At 34.6% G+C, this 19,560-nt stretch overlaps 1 protein-coding gene across 1 annotated transcript in view; it reads right to left on the reverse strand.

The window, feature by feature from the left end:
• Positions 1–19,560, reverse strand: part of GRM5 (glutamate metabotropic receptor 5) — a 400,870-nt gene that overhangs the window by 374,988 nt on the left and 6,322 nt on the right. The window contains exon 2 of the mRNA XM_039848324.1: positions 8,464–9,325. Within this exon, the coding sequence (XP_039704258.1) occupies positions 8,464–9,124 (661 nt within the window). The 5' untranslated portion in view covers positions 9,125–9,325. The remainder of the gene's footprint in view (positions 1–8,463; positions 9,326–19,560) is intronic.

Raw genomic sequence — 19,560 nt, forward strand, 5'->3', positions numbered from 1 at the left:
CTGCTCTTAAAGAAATGTGTACCATACTGCTTCCTCCCATAATTGGCATCTGAAAGATGAAGAGTGGAGTCTACAATGGAGATGTAAATAGAAACAACCAGGTACAGTTTGTACTTATCATCAAACTCACAAAAGGTCTTCTGTGAGGTCAACTCGTTGCCACATGCTCCTCTTTAATTTATTTTCTTTTTACTGTAATTAATTCCTTCCATGAGAACATGGAAATGTGCTTTCAAAGCCAAATAAAAAGACACATGAAATATGCTCAAAAGATTTTCTCAGTGGGAAAACAAATAGTGTTTTCTTGTTTCCTAGGGAGGGGAAATGAATCAATAGGTGCACATTCGACATTTCCTTGAAGCCACAACTATCCCAATATAAAGGGAGTAAGTTTGGATTTAATTAAAAAGAGTTGGCCTTGGGTCCAAATCCTTGCTCCGCCCCTAACTAGCTGCAGTATTATGGGAGAAACACTTTCTCTTTTCATATTTACTCTCTAACCTATAAAATAGTTACATTAACAGACTGTATTCTGGAATAAGTTAATTAACAAATTAATGAATTTTTATAGTATATCTGACCATATTTTAACTCATGGAATAATAGAATCACAATTAAATTATATTTAATTGTCAATAATGGGAGTTATCAAAGAGGACAAGTAATACAACTCTCTTCCTCCCCCAACTAAGGATTTAAATTCATTTTCTCACAGCCCCTCCAAGTGGTTGTGCATTCCAGGGTTGTGCACAGAAGTTATAAAGAAATGACTATCTCCTGAGAGAGGCAATTCCTTCATTGAATGGTTCCGTTAATAAACAAAAATGTATTTTTTAAAAATTAAACTGTAATTTGTTACTCTGGTATTTCAGTAATGAGCTCTCTTTATAATGCTCCTGTCCATATAAAGTGAATCAGCTCTTCTCTACCTGAATTTTCCAAATGCCTAAAAGTAGCAGTCAGGTCCCTGCCATGTCTTCTTGTCTTCTTTCTGCCAATTTTATTCTTTGAAGATATGGTTTTAAGTTTCAAAACTATTTTGGCCACTTTTTTTTGAATAGGCCATACTTGGTGGCATTTATTTCAAATGAGATGCCCAACATTTAATCCAGCCCATGTGTGGTCTGTGGAAGCATGAGAAGAACAAATGACAGAAGGTTAGTCTTGGAAGGGATCTCCAAGAACATCATTTCTAGCTCCTTTTCATCTGACAAATAAGTTGAAGTGACTTTCTCAGAGTCACATAACAAAAACTCCTAGCTCTGATGTCAATGGTATTTCTTAGAGTAAAACTAGTTCTTTTCATTGTATTTTTTTTCTATCTCGATGATATCATTAATGTAATTTTCATCTTATATCCACTTTCGAATTAATGGATAGTGGGAAGGCTATTACTCTTGACTAGACTTACTGAACAACCTACAAAATATAAAAATTTTCAGTAACTAAAGAAGAGTTGAGAAAGATATGGCAAATAAAAAAGAGAGAGAAGAAAGGAAAGGAAAAAATCTTTTCTCTAGAATTTTGTGGATCTTGTTCCTTGTTTTTTCTTATGTGCTTGCTTCTTGTGTATTGGGTAGAGCTTGCTTTGTAGGAATTGTTTTGCATTAGAACATAAGTACCTCAAACCATGCCCTCCCATTCCCCAGCTTTCCTCAATAAGATGCAACATCTGTTACTACTAAAATTTATAAACCTAGAAGCCAATAAGTTTATGGTGATTGAGACACTGAGTCACAAGATCAGCTCTTCAGTAAACAGAATGAATGGACTTTCTGAATATGCAAACTCTAAAACTTAGACAATAATGCCATCTCTGTAAGATCTGGAAGAAGAGAGACCAAGGAAAATCTCACAACTTGTGGAGCTCCCAACTGTAAAATGGATAAGTATTGAACACTTAATAGACATGCTCACTCAGAAGTTATCTTAATACTGAATGAAGCACTTGGAACTATAATTTAATTGGAACTATAGTATCCACACTTGCACATCACTCCAGGTATTTATTTGTGTGTGCATTGGAGGAGCAGTAGATTGACATTCTTTGAAATCAAAGTTCCTTCTAACATAGTTATCCTGGGCATGTAGTATTTGGGGAGAAATTCTGATATTTTTAGCAGTGAATAGATAGCAATAGTGCCCAAAAAAGTAGAAACAGGGATGTTATCTCAGACTCAAGTTTTTTCAAGGTGAGTCAGAGTCCAAGCCAGAACTTGTATTAAACAAACAAACAAAAACTGAAAACAGGGAAGTTTGGAAGATTTTGCCCTGGCCACAGCTTGGTATGTCAATAGATTCCATGTTTTTTAACCCCTAAGAGAGGCGATAATAACTCCCTTAGTTGCTATCAGCTAAGAGTCCATAGGCTATTCTATCTGGAAGAGAAGGTAAGAGGTAGGACCACTCAATACACTTCACAGGACTACCTGTATTTCTTCCACTATTAACAATGCAGTTTCTGACAGTGATATATGAAAATAAAAAAATTGCTTCTTTACTATTAGAGTTGCCATTATATCTCTCAAATTATGGATCTATGGTCTAATTTAGTAAAGAATCCACCCAAAAATCTTTGCATTTTCTGATGTTTATGTATTGTTGTGTCAGTGGTAACCAATATAATTATACAATTAATCCATAATTAAAAAGATTTATGGGATATAATGTCAGAATTTTTATGAAGCAAAGAAAATTTTTTTCATTTTTTTCGAAAATTTCAAAACCTTCATTTTGACCCACGCAAAGAAGCTCTTCATCAAATTTACAGGTAAACAACAAAGAGACCATGCTATTTCTCAAATTCACTTTTAGAAATAAACTAATTTGTGGTCCCTGCTATTGTTTAAAGTAGGCATTAAAATTTTCAATAGATTGGCATCATTGAGATGAAGAGTAAAGGAATAAAGCAATGAAACAGAGAGGTAATACAATGGTAAAAAAAAAATTAAAAAAAGAACTTGAGTAATTATCTTCAACAATGATGTGGAAACAAAATTTTGGACAGGAATCTTGAGTTCTAAGACTCACCTCTGTGTATATTATATAAAAGTAAAGCCAAATTACTTGTCCTTACTTTCTCTGTTTTCTTTACTGTAAGGTAAAAGGGTTAGATTAAATGCTCTCCCAAGACCCTCTGTGTTAACAGTCTACAAATCTACCAAGAGTTTGTGTGTGTGAATTATCATTACCATCATCTCAAAATTCATCACAACTCTCAACACTACTTAAGCTCTTGAGAAACACAAGAAAACCCCTTTAAAAATACTCAGTAGGGCCCATTATGTATTTCTCGAGAAACACTAGAAAACCCCATTTAAAAATAATCAGTAGGGCCCATCTTTCCAAACTAAATTGTTATTTTGATATAATCACAATTAATAGGAAATGTGTGCTTGGAAAAGTGGGTTTCCACTTTTTACAAGTTAAACTAACCACATAGACTATGAATTACATTGAAGGTTTTTAAACCTTTGATTGTCACATTTTAAAACAATTGATGAAAAACCATATCATGACCTAAAAATGATATAACATTACATTATGTAGGTTTCCCTGAAGACAATGCTTTAATGATATCACATTACCAGTACAACTTATTGGTACACTTTTTTCTCCCAGAGCATCACTGACATGTTTTTTGACTAGAACAAATTAACATTCCATTATCATCAGGTGGAAATAATAAATTTAAAAACCTATGCAAACATAAAAAGGAGTGGGGCGTGAATCGCATTTTACAATTAATCAAGGGAGGCACTTTGGCACCTCATTTTTATAAAGAAGCAAAACTGTGAAAACTTACAAGTGCCTGCTATTTATCTACATGCTATATATTCATAAATAGTAAGATAGGTACTATTTTAATACAGTCAGCAAATAGTCTTTGAGCACCTATTATGTGCAAGGCACTGTGATAGGCCCTGGGGATGTACAGTGATGTTTCAACAAAGGCAGCAAAAATTGTGAAGTGTGAAAATCCTGTTAAGTCATCCACAAAGTACATATACTTGGTTTTATGTATAAAATGCAATCTGTAATTACTTTTCTCAATAAAATTAAGCTAGATCAAGGAGAAGCATGAAATAATGAAATGCAAGTGTATGACTATTTAAAGCATTCAGGCTTCAAGGGAATTATCAAATCTCTAGCTACAGAAGTATGAGTGAAGCATTTAAAATTTTCCTTCTTGCCCACAGCATTTATTCCATTTCATTTTACACTTAAGTCACAAGAATGTCACTACACATTAATACATTTATTGTGTTTTAATTCTGAGGTTTAAACTTTATAGAAGTATCCTATCGAAGGGCGGGGTGGTCAGAGTTTAAAGTCATTGGGATGAACATGCTTATACTGGACTCTGTCTTGAAGGTATTTATTATTGCTCATAAATTTACGGTTAGTAAATTGGGCAATGTTTATGGTTTCATCTGGGCTTTATTATGTGACTGCAAATAACTGGGTCAGGAAGGCAGTTGTGTTGATATACATTGGGTACGCTGACACAATAGAGGACAAATGGTCTAAGATGGCCTCATTTGGAAAACTTCGGTGCTCTTATCCTTCACATGGTGATGACAGGGTTCCAAGACAGACAGACTAGGAAGAGAGTCCTCATTCACACAAAATTCTATTGACCAAAGCAGTCACAGGCTATTGCTGCATGAGAGTGGGAAGGAACTATCAAGTTACAAGCAAAGTGGATTATTAATGGAAGTCATCAAAGCCAAAGCAATCTTCTCTGCCACACTCCTAAACAGGTGAGCACCCTTGATCCTGTCCAATAATGGGCATATGGAGCAAGGTTTACAAAAGTACTGATGCAAAGTATCCCTTAAATTTTCTTAGAGCACAGAGAGTGGCAACTGACAGACTCCTTTAAAAGGAGTAAAAAAATTTGGAGGTCATTGTATGTTTCTTCTATATAGCTGAAGAGCTAGTGTGGTCTACTTTTAAAAAATAAATCTTTTTTCTTTTCTTGTTTTCATACTATGAATCTCCTTGTCTAGAACACCTAGGCACAATTTTTGCATAATACAGTAAGCCACAGTAAATACACAGTTCTATAGCCTAAAAAAACATAAATCAAGGAAATGGCAAGTGTAAGAGATTAACCTTGAAACTGAAACCCAAGTCTCTTTGTGCTCTCCTCTAGAATTCTGTGATAGCATGCAAGTACTCAAAAGAACATTTTGTGATAGCTGCCAAAAGGACTGAGTGACATAGTACTGCCATGTTTAAGTATAAAATAAATGGGCAATTTGAGGGATAAAGGTTTTCGGGGGTGTTTTTGTTTTTATTTTTGTTTTGAAAATGAGACATCTTTTCAGAGACCTCAATGCCTCATGTGAAAACATTTGGAAATGTCCATACTCTTCAAGAATATCAACTGAGCAAAGGACGATGATTATAAGGACATGTAAGTAAATTTGGGATACAAGAGCTGAGTGATCAAGGGCTAAAGAGAATTACTCCAATCCAACCAGAAAAGGGCTGAAGTAAGAATTGGTATTGTCATTTCATCGAAAATCTCACAGGGGCTTCCTTAAGGGCCAGGCAACAGAAAATCAGCCATCGCCTCAGGGAGCTCCCACAGTACCCAACAAAGCTGTATCTTCTAACACTCAATGACTTTTCCAATCCTGGAGGTGTTTCACCTTGTGGAACTTTCTATCCCACTGTTCCTATACTGATACACCACATAACCACATTATCCATATTCTTGCTTGTGATCAAAGCAATATAAATATTTCTTGACTCAACCATATAAAACAATAAGCCGAAGAGTATTTCTTCAAATTTTTGAATGTTCATATTCAAAATTTGTTCTCTCATGAATCCTGGTGGTATCCTCCAAACATTTTGCCAGAATTTGGCAACAAAATTTTTATTCATCTATTTTTTGGCAAAATAATTAAATTTGCCTAAATTTGGCAATAGAATATTTTGGCTTAGTTTTTGCCCACAAATAGAATGTTTTCTTTTAATTGTTATGTTTGCAATATGTAGTTTATGTTTATAATACACAACTTCAAATATTTACATGTAAAAGTTACACAAGTAAGTCTCTTTCATTCCACCCTGTCCCCTAACTGCTTAGTTTTCCCCAGAAGGAGCAACTGTTGTCAGCATTGTTCTTCTCTGAGAACAATTCCATGGATATCTAATCAAATGGTTTTTATAAACTCCATTTTTTACAACAACCATATACACAGAACTTCACCTTGCTTTTTTTCACTTAAAATGATCTTGGAGATCATTATGATCTCGTTACCTATAGAATGCCTCATTAATTTTAATATCAATGAAATAATACATTATATGAATATGTCATGATTTATGTTATTGAATTAATATTAGTGTACATTTTGGTTTAAGAAAAAGATTTAAATTAGTAAGAGCCAATGGTCATGATGATGAGTTTCACTTTGAACGCAATCTTGGATTAGCCTCTCCCACACAGTGACCAACTCCTATGCGTTTGAAGCTAGAGAGGAGTTCTTAATAAAAGTTATGATTTTTTCTGAGACAAACCAAAACATAACTTTATTCTTGTTTTTTTGCAAACATATTTTTTGACTTTCTCATCTCTCGTATATTCTGATGCCCTTGACTGGAAATCCATCCGTTCTCAATTTTCATCAATTGTCAGTATTCTTTTTGTTAAAGTTCAACTGTTGGATTCTGTTTCCTTCTCTAAGATTTTCACCATGGCTCTCATCACCACAGAGCAGGATGTGATTTTTTTTTTTCATTCATCTTACTTTAGAGATATATTTGCAACTCTGTGTCACCTTGAATTATGGTTATATAAGTATTCATGTATGCTTCATCTCCTTTGCCAGATTGCATGCCCATTGAGGGTAGTGATGTCTACAACATAGGGCTGTCTTTCACTGGACTACCCAAGGGTCTTTCATCTGTTTGTGCTTAGTTAATATGTAGTGCATAAATATGTTCTATGGGTGTGGATTCATTGGATTTGGCTGAAATATATTTGGACATTGAACTAGAAGTTAGTAGCTATGAACCCTACTCCTCACTCTGAAATTACTGTTAGATATTTATTGGATGAATTACTCAAACTCTTAAAACACTTGTATTTTAAAAATGGAAATACAATATCTGGATTATCTATATAACTGCTTGTGAGAATCAAATGAAATAGTGGTTTTATAAGAAAAATTTCAGAATTTGAAAAAAATTGAAAGGTCTCCTGCTCTAATCACCTATCCATCACTCGAAATCTTTATATATCAACATCTCTGTAAGTAAACTATAAACTTATATATGACAATTTCCAAAGGCATAGAAATCTCAACCCGATATAGAATTCCATTTTATGTTTGTGAAGCTATGAGTATCATAAGAGTGGCCACACAGTAAAATTCACATTATGATTCTCAGTAATGAAAAGTTCGTTATACTTAATTCGTGACTGGCTTCCAATCTCTGAAGTAGGCTTACTCTGATCATTTCATTAATTTCTCAGTAACTCGACTTCATATTGTACAGGATTAGGTTGCTTGGATAACATTGGGAATGTTATTACAGGCTTTTTAAATTTGGACTAATTCTCACAATGATTCAATGAGCTATAAAAAGTATTTTGAACCTTTTTTGGTATTCTACAGTGCATAGTATATGCAGTATGTTGTACTAGAAAGAATGTTGTATAATGAGTGAGTCTTACCATTTGAGTTCCTTAAATTCTGTAGGTAAAACCAAACCTATACCAAACAGCCTTGGTAGGGAACTAAGGAATAGTGTATACAAAAGCATTTATTTACAAAGCACAATGAACAATAAAAAGGGCTAATATTATTAACTGTTATAAAACTTCGGTCATATTTTCTTTCCTCACTTTTTTGAGCATAAAAAAGCAATACATTTCAAAGTAAACTAATGCTGAATTATTAAAACTTACACGTCCTATACAAGGATAAAATTAATTTATATGTATCTCCACTTTGGATTTAACTATACACTCTACTGAAAAATAATTGAGTTATAAGACAAAGCTGTTTGCTAATTTTCTACTTCGGGGTACCTGGGCCAGAACTGCTACCTTCGCTCCTTATATTTATATGTACCTCTCTTTAACTATCAGAAATAAAAGACTGTTGGATCAACTTCAAAACGTTAAAAATGGAAGGTGTTCCATGAAGATCTAGAAAACTTAAAAATCTCTAACATGATTATAGCAGAAGTACAAGCAATATAATATATAATCCCCCCCCAATCCATTTTGCCAAACAATGGTTACATAAACACTCATATTAGCTTAAAGCTACGTCACTCTAGACTTATGTCATCCAGTCCCTTTTTTTCTTAATGGTATAATAGAGCAACTCAAAAGATCCCAAATCAGTATACTTAGCCTCCCCAAATCTGAAATTTTAACTTGGAAGCTGTCAAGTACATAATAAAACATACTCAGTAGATGTAAAGGAAACATACCTTCTGTGTGCACAGCTGACACATAGGTCCAGTTATATCTCTTCACTATGTCCACCATGGCCCGTGCTTGCTGGGCATCTGAAGGCACAACCCTCATGAAATACTTGAACAGAGTTTTGTCGCTCAGATCCATGCTTGTTGCTGAATAAGCAATCTGAGGTATGTTAAAAAGCTGGAGTAAGTTCTGGACCTGAATGGCTACAGAACTGGAGCCAGGCCCAATGACCCCTACTATGGGCTTCTTGGAGCGAAAAGAAGAGGAAGAGCCATCCACACAGCGCACCAAACCTTCTTCTTCTTCCGAAGAAATGAGGGAGTCCCTTATGAACTCAATACTCTGTTCTAGGGCCACAGCCGAATGCCAGCAGGAATCCCTTATCTCACAGCCCAGTGTGATGTTGGGCAAAAGCGTGGGATCTGAGTTGATCCTTTCCAGGGTGTGCAGCATGGCCTCCACTCTCTGAATGCCATACTGTTCACGAACGGCCCCACACTTCCTCTCATGAACTTTGTCCACGGTTGGCTGGTGGTGGACAGAAAAGAGAGCTCCAATAATGATGTCACCCGGCATGTGAGCCACCACCCTCCTCTCGCTGGACTGTGCACTCCCACGGACATCTTCTTTCAAAAGCAGGACTGACAGGATCAACAGAAGGACCATTTTAGGAAAGGAGTTCAAGCTAATAAAGATAGCATGGTTGGGAAAATTTAGGAGCGTTCTGACAGACAGAATCAAACAATGTCTTCTGTTGAGTGGCAAACCAAGAAATTAGCCAGTAATTTAGAAGTGTTCTCTAAAGGACCATCATGTCCCCAGGTACCATTTAGTTAGATGCATCCATGTGATCATGATCTTCAAAACCTGGAAATAAAAAACAGCATAGGTATTTAATAACATAAGTGCAACTAATTTGGGAAGCTCTCATGGTCTGTGCTAGTAGAGAAAGAAGGATTTTAATGATGAAGATAACCTGAAAAAAAGACTCAAAAAATCTTTCTGATTACCCTTTGTCTATCTCCTCTGTGATTTTGTGATGTGCCGAGGCAGCTGACATAGCTTCATGATCCTACTTTGCTTAGATTAATATTTTTTTCATTTGTTCATCTGGGATACACAAAAACCAAATCTTATGTGCAGCAGGCTGAACCATTCTCTCATGTGGAGGTGAGAGAAAGCATCCTAAAAGCAAAACTATGCAATAAACAGAAAATCTTAGGAAACATGCACCCCAAAATACTAAATATTGGTGACCTCTAGGTGATAGCATTTTTTTTAGAAATGCTTTTTATTTCTTTCCAAATTTTCATCATTGAGCATATATTAATTATTTGATTATAAAAATAAAGTTACTTTTAAAAAAAGTCTACATACTCCCTTCTTCAAATGCCATGTAAAGCTAGTTAATAATTTGCCCAATAAAAAGTGTTGTGTCTAGTTTCCATATAAGATAGAACAAAGACAAGTGTGACCACATGGCTATTACCAAGTTAAGTGAACTCTAGGAGGAAGAAAAAGGTTGGGATATTACAGAGTAAAATGCCACCCAAATAGGCAGCAAGAATAGTGACCCAGGAACCATTTTGTGGAGAAAAGAATATTCAGGTTCAAATTCCAGTTCTGCTATTAAGAAATATTAGGAAATTGTTTAACCTCTCAGTACCAGAATTTCCTCATCTGAGAAATGAGGATAATATGTGCTAGGCTGTCTTTATGGTGATCAACATAAGATATCAACTATGCAAATATTTTGTATACTGACAAGGGCTATATATATTCAAGACATGACCTTTTCCATTATTAAATTTCCAAGGGCATTCTGTGACTCGGTGGTGAGAAACAGAAAATTCTCTGGCAAACTACTTGGTCCTCCAGAGTCTTCGAAGTAATTACAGAGTCTTGTAATAAAATTCACAGTAATCAGTCCTTTCTCTCTGATCCAGGGGGAAAAATTTCCACATCAAGAAGACTCAGAGGGCTGTAAAGATGCATGCTTGGAATTATCCTTCCAAATAGAAACTTAGCATAGCTATGAATATAGTCATTATTTCAGTTTAAACTCCTGGAAAAAAAGAAAAATTTTTCCCGAGTTGCCTACTGCAAATTCTAGCATAATTTCTAAAAAGAAACTAACAAATTAGTGACTTGGGTTATTAAAAAGATTGTATAAGAGACTTAGTTTGTATGTTATTGTTTCTGCCAGCCAAGGTTTTCAAATTGTTTTAAAGCGTCGAACTCCTGAAGCACCACCTTTCAAAAACAGATGATGTTTCTTCAGGAATTTAAGCAATTATAATGCTTCTTCAAGAACACTAATGGTTTTCAAAACTCATCAGACCTGCAAAAATTTTAGTACAGACACAAAATGAATATAACTTGAATCACATTTCTATTCACTCTCACCCTCATTTACATCCTTTCCTCTACCATTTCCTATGGCAACAGAGAAAGGCTTCCTCTGTATAGTGCCAAACAAGAGTGAAAAGAAAAGAGAAAAGAAAAGAAAAGAAAAGAAAAGAGAAAAGAAAAGAAAAGAAGAGAAGAGAAGAGAAGAGAAGAGAAGAGAAGAGAGAGAGAGAGGGAGGGAGGGAGGAAGAGAAAGAAAGAAAGAAGAGAGAGGAAAGAAAGAGAGAAAGAAAGAAAGAAAGAAAGAAAGAAAGAAAGAAAGAAAGAAAGAAAGAAAAGAAAGAAAGAAAGAAAGAAAGAAAGAAAGAAAAAGAAAAGAAAAGAAAGAAAGAAAGAAAGAAAGAAAGAAAAGAAAGAAAGAAGAAAGAAAAGAAAGAAAGAAAGAAGAGAAAGAGCTGAAAGAAAGAGAACATAATGATGAATACTGAATGAATGAATAGGCTGAATATGAATGAATGAATAGAATGAATGAAGGAATGAATGGAATGAGGCTGAATAGAATGAATAATGAATAGAATGAAGGAAGGAAGCATGGGGCTAAAGAAAGCAGAAAGAAAAGAAAGAAAGAAAGAAAGAAAGAAAGAAAGAAAGAAAGAAAGAAAGAACTGCAACACCTCAAATAACTAGATGTTCCAGAATAACTAGGTATTTGGCAATATTTAGAGGAAAAAAAAATCAATCTTTGTAGGGAAGTTGGCATTGTAGACAAGGGAGAAAGAAACAAAGATTGATATAAATTTTCTTATTTGGAAATTATCTAAGTATTCTGAAGCTTCCCTTTCACTTAGACCAAAGGCCTGGACCAGTTCTTATTCTCATGATTATGTGAATTCTACTACAGACAAAAAGAAAAATCTGAAGTAAAAGGAATCACAATTTCTCATTAAATCCAGAATATTAATGAGCAAACTCAATAATAGGTCTGATTTTTATTATATGAATATTAAAGTTACATAAAAGACTACAAGTAGCCCATCAAATTCATGAAACTAAAATATCAGTTCCACGCATTTTATTTGTTTGAGTTATTTTAGGCAAGCCCTATGTATTGATACATAGTATATATGCTTTTTGTTTATATATATGATTATATTAATAAAATTAGATTAATATTTATATATTATATATACACACACTGAAATATTATGTTCTTTTTATAGCTAAATTAATTATTTGACTCATTGGACAAATATCTATTAACTATTGAGAGAGACTAATGTAACGAAGAAGTGCAATGGTGTACACTGATAATTACCATTACCTTCCACTGAGCACCCATCGTGCACCAGGTATTTATTCTTTAACTCTTTTAACAAATACATCTGGAATGTCTAGGTTATGACTGTCTTTTGGGAATATTCAAGAGAGAGCAAGGTGTACATGTTCCCCATACATGTTCCCTAAACTGAGCTTACAGATCAGTACTCTCAAGGTGACTTTAGCTGGAACCTGGTGACTACAAAGAATAAAATAATGAACAATTTAAAAACAAGTTGGCCATGTGAAAAGTGTGGCTAGAGGATAAAGAATGAGAGGAATAGTGGTACAAGATGAGGTTGGAAAGATAATAAAGGGCCAGACCCTGTAGAATCTTGTAGGCTCTTAAATTTTAATTTGGATGTTAACAGCAACAGAAAGCCATTGAGGAGACATAAACAAATGATTGGCATAATTCAATCTTGAACAAAAGACTGTTCAAAGCTCCTTGTTGTTATGGAAAATAGACTGGAGAAATCTAATTAAGAGACTCTTATAATAATCTAGGTAAGGACAATAATGGCTTGGCTATGACTGGTGAGAGTAGATAGTGAGAGAAGTAGACTTGCCAATGGACTGGATGTAGATAGTAAGGTAGAAAGGAATCAGGATCTACCCTTAGGTTTCAAGTCTTAAAAAACCAGTGTGTTTTGGTACCATTAAAAGATGGGACAGACTGGTACAGAAATAGGTGAGGCAGAGGAAAATTTAATTTTCTTTTGAACATGCTAAATTAGAGATGTTTTTGAAGCATTCAGGTACAGCTGTCAAACAGGAAGCTAGATATATAAGGCTGGACCTAGAGGACCATTTTGGATGAGAGATGTAAATTGAGGGTCACCAATATATAAACTCTTTGGAATGAATACAATCACCTAGAGATCATGTATAAATAAAGAAAAGGTAGAAATAAAAAGTAAGTTCCACAGAGAGGTCAGTTTGTTGAAAAGCTACCTAAGGAAATGAAGGCAGGTTTTCATCTCTTCTTGTAGCTGAGTAATATTTCATTGTACCATAAGCTTCTTTATCTAATCATCTATTGTAGAACACTTCGGTTGCTCCCATGTCCTGGCCACCGTGAATAATGCTGCTGTGAACATCAGTGTGCATTTGCAACAACATAGATGGACTTCGAGATAATCATGCTAAGCGAAATAAGCCAGGCAGAAAATGTTGAAAAACATGATATCGCTTATATGTGGGATATAAACCTAAAAGCAACAGACGAACAGGACAAACTAACAGAGACTCATGGACATGAACAATGGACTAGTGGTTACCAGAGGGGGAGAGGGGAGGTAGACAGGGTAAAGGGGGTCAAACATGTGGTAACAGAAAGAAATCTAACTATGGGAGCTGAACACACAATGAAATATATATATGCCTTACTGCTAAATTATATACCTGAAACTTACTGGATTTCGTTAACCAATGTCACCATTTTTTTTTTTTTAAATGAAGGCAACTCAGAAAAGAGAGAAAGTAAGTGGGTGATGTCAGAGAAGCCAAAAAAGAATGTTCTTTATATTTATAGACATACACAAGGCTTTCCTTTTGCAGAGAACAAAATACATTCCATTCCCCCAGAAGATATTATACACTATTTGCACTATACATCTGTGTCTGTGTGTAGGTGTGTCTCTGTGAGTATGGCATGTAGGTGTCAATAATCCTCATAAAAACCCTGAGATGTAGGTATTATTTTATTATCTCTATTTTACAAATGATATAATGGGTTTTGATAAGTTAAAAACTAGTTAATCACTTAGAAAGTGATGGAGCTAGAATACATGCCTGTGCCCAGTGACTCCATAACATAATCTTTTTTGTTAGCCCTTGCTGCCTTACTGCTCCTTCCTTCGGGAGAGGTATTTCCAAAGTCCGTGGAAAATTAGAGGGACTACCCAAAAGCAGTTTGAACTTCCTAGGAATATAGAATCTTTCAGGCATTTCCTTGAAAACTAGAGGGTGAAGAACATTACAGTAAAAAAGATGATTCAGCTCACAGAAGGTGTAAATATGTGCAATTATCTAATACAAACTTATTTACATTGTCCTAGCATTTCTCACTAGATTATGGCCCTCCAGGTTAAAAAGCAGTGACTGTTTCATAACCTGCCTTGGATAAGCACAATGGCTATATTTTATTGATATTAGCTATGAAACTCAGATACCTGGAAAATGTATTTTGAAATAAATTGCAACTTAGAAATTTGACAGAATTATGCTAGAACTCAGCACATTACAAGGTTAAATAGTCATTCCATGTGCTCCCAAAATACAAGAAATTAATAGCGCATAAATTCCAAATAGATCAGTAGGGTATACACTGGCTCTAGCAGCATCACTCGTTTATCCGATAAGTATTTATCAAGTGACTCTTCTTTACCAAGCACTCTTCTAGGCCCTGAGGATTCAATTATTGATAAAGTAGACATAAATTCACACTCTCGTGGGGTCTGTAATCTAAGAGGGTTTATCAGATAATAAATAAGGACGCAAAATATATGCTATAATGTAATAAGGGTTAAAGAGAAACAACAAGGCAGGGAAGGAAGATGGGAAAATTTTAATAATGTAGACAATGAAGTATAAACTATAAAAGTAAAATTTGGGTAAATAACTAAAAGAAGTAAAGAAACGAGTCATTCCCTTACATTCTAGGTAAAGGTAAAATCAAAAGCAAAATCCCTGTGGCAGACTTATGCTTTGTGTGCTGAGGAGAAGCAAGGGGGCTAGTGTGACTGCAATGAAGTAAAAACAAGGAGAGACGAAGGAGTGAGGTTTGAGAGATAGTATGATGATGTTGAATCATTGTGGACTTTAAAAGACTTTGGCTTTAACATTGTATGAGGCTGATTTTCTGGAAGGGCCACACGTTGATCAACATTTCAAAAAGAATAAGGCACAAAAGCAGAACACTTAGGAAACTATCGTAATAACTGAGGTGGGAGAGATGACAGTGGCTTGGATCAGGGAGATGGTAGTATTTGTGGTGAGAACTGGTAGAATTCTGAATATGTCTTGAAGATGGAATTTGCTGTCAGATCTGACTTGAGATGTGAAGGAAAAAGAAGAATGAGTGAGAACACAAAGATTTGCAACCTGAGCAAATAAAAGTCATGTCACATTGACCAAGGTGGAAAATATATAATATTTTATTTTTTCTTTACCTTCGCCTGTGTTCCCAAATTCCTAAATTTACAATCAAAGTATATTTGTTACTTGTGATATTTTTTAAAGTGTGGAATTGAGGGATGTGCCTTCTAAATTTCTGTCCATCTTTCTTGTGGCCTCATCTTCCTTCAATTTGCCCTTCCTTGGAAGTCTGCCTATCAAGTTAAATTTGTCTCCCCCAGGTACACATCTCTTTTCATCAATGGTTTTGTTCATGCTGCTTCTGATCCCTTAACTGTTCTTATTTTAAAGGTCTTTATAGCAGAGTTTTTAAGAGCATGGGCTTGGAGTCAGTAGACTTGAGTTTGAATCCTGGAGCTACTTTTGTTAGCTGTGTGCCCTTGGTCGCTTAGCCTCTCTGAACCTAATTGGAATGAAAATAGTACCTACCTTAAAGAGTTTTAATGAGGATTTTATGAGATAATATTTTTAAATAGTCCCTTTATAAGATCTTCCCAAATCCCTCACCTTGCAGTGTTTGCCCTATTCTCTGAACTCACATGGCATTTTTACCCATACTTTCTTACGATATTTATTACTAAGCTAAAATTGTAGCTATTTATACGCGTTTTGTCTTCCAACAGATTTCAAACCCCTTAAAGGTTAAATTTGTGCCGTCCATAGCATCTGATATAATTGCACAAAATAGATGTTTAATAAATTCTACTGAATGAACAACTAAAGTGAATCACTTCCACATGGCTTTCTGGTCAATTACTTGATTGAGGTTCCAAGAGAGTAGCCCTGCCCCACCACAGAAAATTGAAAAATAAAGGAAGAAATTTTCTCTGTCCAATGGGTCCAGGTAATAGAGGACCTCAGAAAGAAAGCAGGAACTGACAAAGTAGCAGGAGAAATCTTTAGTATTCCCCATGGCTATTCAACTTATTAAGAAAAATAGCACCACAGAACTAGAGAGAGCCCTGTTAATGATTCAGTTTAACTGAAACCCATAGGGATTAAATGACTTTTAGTAGACCTGGGACTAGAACATTCTACACATTAGTATATGCTCTTCTATAATCTTCTAAGCATATCATATACAGATTTTTATTTAAACATTAGTACAAAATCTATATCATAATATTTTAATTCTCCATATAATGTATTATAAATATTTTTCCATATTAGGTCATTTCGATGATGTAAACAATAATGGAAATTAAAATGCAGAGGGGTTACTATGCTTAGTCATGACTGAAATATTTAATTGTCATGAAAAAACTATAAGATAAGTAATTTTATTCATATTTTACAGATGGAAGATCTGGGGCTCAGAGAGATAAAAAGGTTTGGTTATGACCTTTTTATGAGTAGCAAAGCCAAGATTCACACTGGGAAAATCTATTTCTTTTAGACAGTTGCATAGTATTCAATGATAGGAGTGTACCAAAATATATTTAATTATCCCCTATTGTTAGATATTTCGATTGTCTATAGATTTTACTATCACAAACAATGTTGCAATTTACTTACTTTTGAAAGTATTTTATAGGACAAATTCATGATATCACTGGCATAAACATTTCCATATTTTATAATCTATCAATTTAGATTTTAAAAGGTGGCATTGACTTCACTCTCAGTCCTTTCTCCTTAATCTCATCAATTCCAGATACCACACAATGTTCTTTCCATGAGGCCTTTTGCTCTCTTCCTTCTATACAAGTTCTTGGGTGAGGTCATTTCTCCTTAGCTATCCTGCCACGAGCCTCATTCACTCATTTTACAAGGGTCTGGTAGGAAAAAAAAAAAAAGGGAAATAATAATATCATATTACTTTATTTTCAGTGTACAAAGCCTTTTTCCATTATTAGTCCCACTTCGGCCTGGAACAAAATTACTGCTAAGAAAGTGATTATCTCCATTTCATATATCAGAAAAAATAGAGTATCCCAGAGAATAAATTATTTGCTTTAGGTTATAATTCTGAGGTGGTAGTGGTTATAGGTTGGTAGCAAAAAAAATAAATAAAAATAAAAAAAGATCAGATTCTTGCTCTAGACAATGGGCAGGAATTAAGTAATACAATGATTTCAAAAAGGCTTCAAAATGTTATAGATCTACAATCTAATAATATGAAGACCTTTAACTCTATCAAAGTGGTAAATTATGAGCATTTATATAAATTGTGCAACTTATAAGACATGTTAGTTTAGGATCCTATTTTCAGAAACACTAGGCTACTTTATTCAATATTATATTTCTGGGCTCATAACACAATAAAATTAATTACTACTCCATTATAGAAAACAATAGACATATATTTAATATGCATAAAAGTATTTTGTCTCAGGTAATCATATAGTCTCACATTGTACCCTAAATGTGTATGAAGAAGAAATATCAGTGGGTAGAATTTTCCATAAGTGACAACTTACATCACATCCAGATTCACAGCTCACATTGTCTTTTATTTTCAACAATCTTCTCAAACACCAATCATTTTTCTGGCACAGATGTCTCTTATATAACTTAATCCCCACACAAGCAAATCTCACAGCCCAGGACATCAAAACTAAAATGATCCCTTCTGCCTGAGCAATAGACTCATCATAAATAGTCGGGGGTGTCAATATTGCATATGCTATGGATGCCTTAGATATATTTTCCTGAAAACAAGTGCATCCCATAGATAAGAGACACTCTGAAGTATAATAATATCGAGAGCTTTATAGTCAAAGAAAAGCTTCATTGTTGTAGCTATCTGAAGCACACATCTGTGACCTTGTAAACAAGAAAGTCCAGCATCCCCCCTGTTTTGCCCAAGACAAAAAAAAGCCACATTTTCATTGAAAACCCCCTTAAACCACAAAGAGCCTTACATAATATTGTATAAAAGTAAAATCTGTAATTTTATGCATTAATTAAAAGGTGCTGGCAGTAGAATAAAGCTCACTAAATCATTGTAAATCATTAAAAAACTAGTTTAGTAGTCCATGAAGACTTGAAATAGCTTTCCACAGCAAAGCAATAAAAATGATGTAATCCACTGTTAACTAGTCTCAATTTAATTATCAAACAGGGATTGGAGCCTTTTCCCCATTTTGCAGCCTTCAGCTGCTTTTTTGTTATTTATGGCATAGCTCTAAAGACTGTAAAGCATTATTGTGCATATTATATTGCCTATCATCAGATGCTTGAAAATGTGGTTTTGCATTTCCAACTCGATCTCTAGTTCCTTATTAACATCTAATACTTAGTACCCACTTTGTGCTAAATAATGAACTGTATAAGCGTTATTTTAATATTAGTCTCACAATGACTCTGTGAGGTAGGTATAATTACTACCCACATTAAATATCTCTAGAAATTGAGGTTTAGAGGTGGAGAATGTTGCCAGAAATCTCATATCTATAATAAATGGTAGAATCAGGACATGAACCTAACTCTCTTGGCTCTAAAGCCCACATTCAACCTAATCAGAAAATAATGTATCCCATAGGACTAAATGTGTTATTCAGTTAAACCTCATGCATTGATTACAAAATATTCTGGAGACTGCTTTCCATCAAATTCTTATGTAATGCTAATAAGATACCTTCAAACACCATACAAACAAATCAAATAAATATGGGTAACTCTGTTTCCTAGAATCATTTAGATCAGGGTTTCTCAACATGAACATTGTTGAGAATTTGGACTAGACAATTCTTTTGTGTGTGTCGGGAGTGGAGGGGAGGGGGGTGCTGCTGTTCTATGTATTGTAGCATGTTTAGCAGGATCTCTGGTCTCCACATGCCAATAGCATATACCTCTTCTAGTTGTGATGGATAAAAATGTCCCCAGACTGTCGAACGTCCCCTGCAGGTCAAAGTCATCCCCATTTGAAAACTGCTGATTTACATGAAACTCATTCTGGCAAGGTCTATATAATCATCAAAGGAAGAACACAACTAAGTGCCAAGCATTTGGATATGTCAGTCCCACAAAGCCTTTTCCTGAAACATCCTAATAATTCCAAGCAAAATAGTTTGTAATAGGCTTGCCGTATTCCTTCTTCACTTTGTAACTTGTTTCTGGATGCATTATTTTGTTTTGAAGCTTGCAATTTCAAATGGAGAAATGCAGATTAAACTGTGAGCATCAATAATGATACTGTCTTACATTAAATAAGCATAGTTCTGAATGTCTACAAATTATAATAAATGAATGTGGGAAGAGTATCCTATGATATATTTCATTTCAAAGGCTATTTTTAATATAAAATGCAAAGCTCATTATAATTTTAACAAGGAATAATTTTATATAATAACTCA

Source organism: Pteropus medius, unplaced genomic scaffold (assembly GCF_902729225.1).
Source record: "Pteropus medius unplaced genomic scaffold, Ma_sr-lr_union100, whole genome shotgun sequence".
Lineage (NCBI taxonomy): Eukaryota > Metazoa > Chordata > Mammalia > Chiroptera > Pteropodidae > Pteropus > Pteropus medius.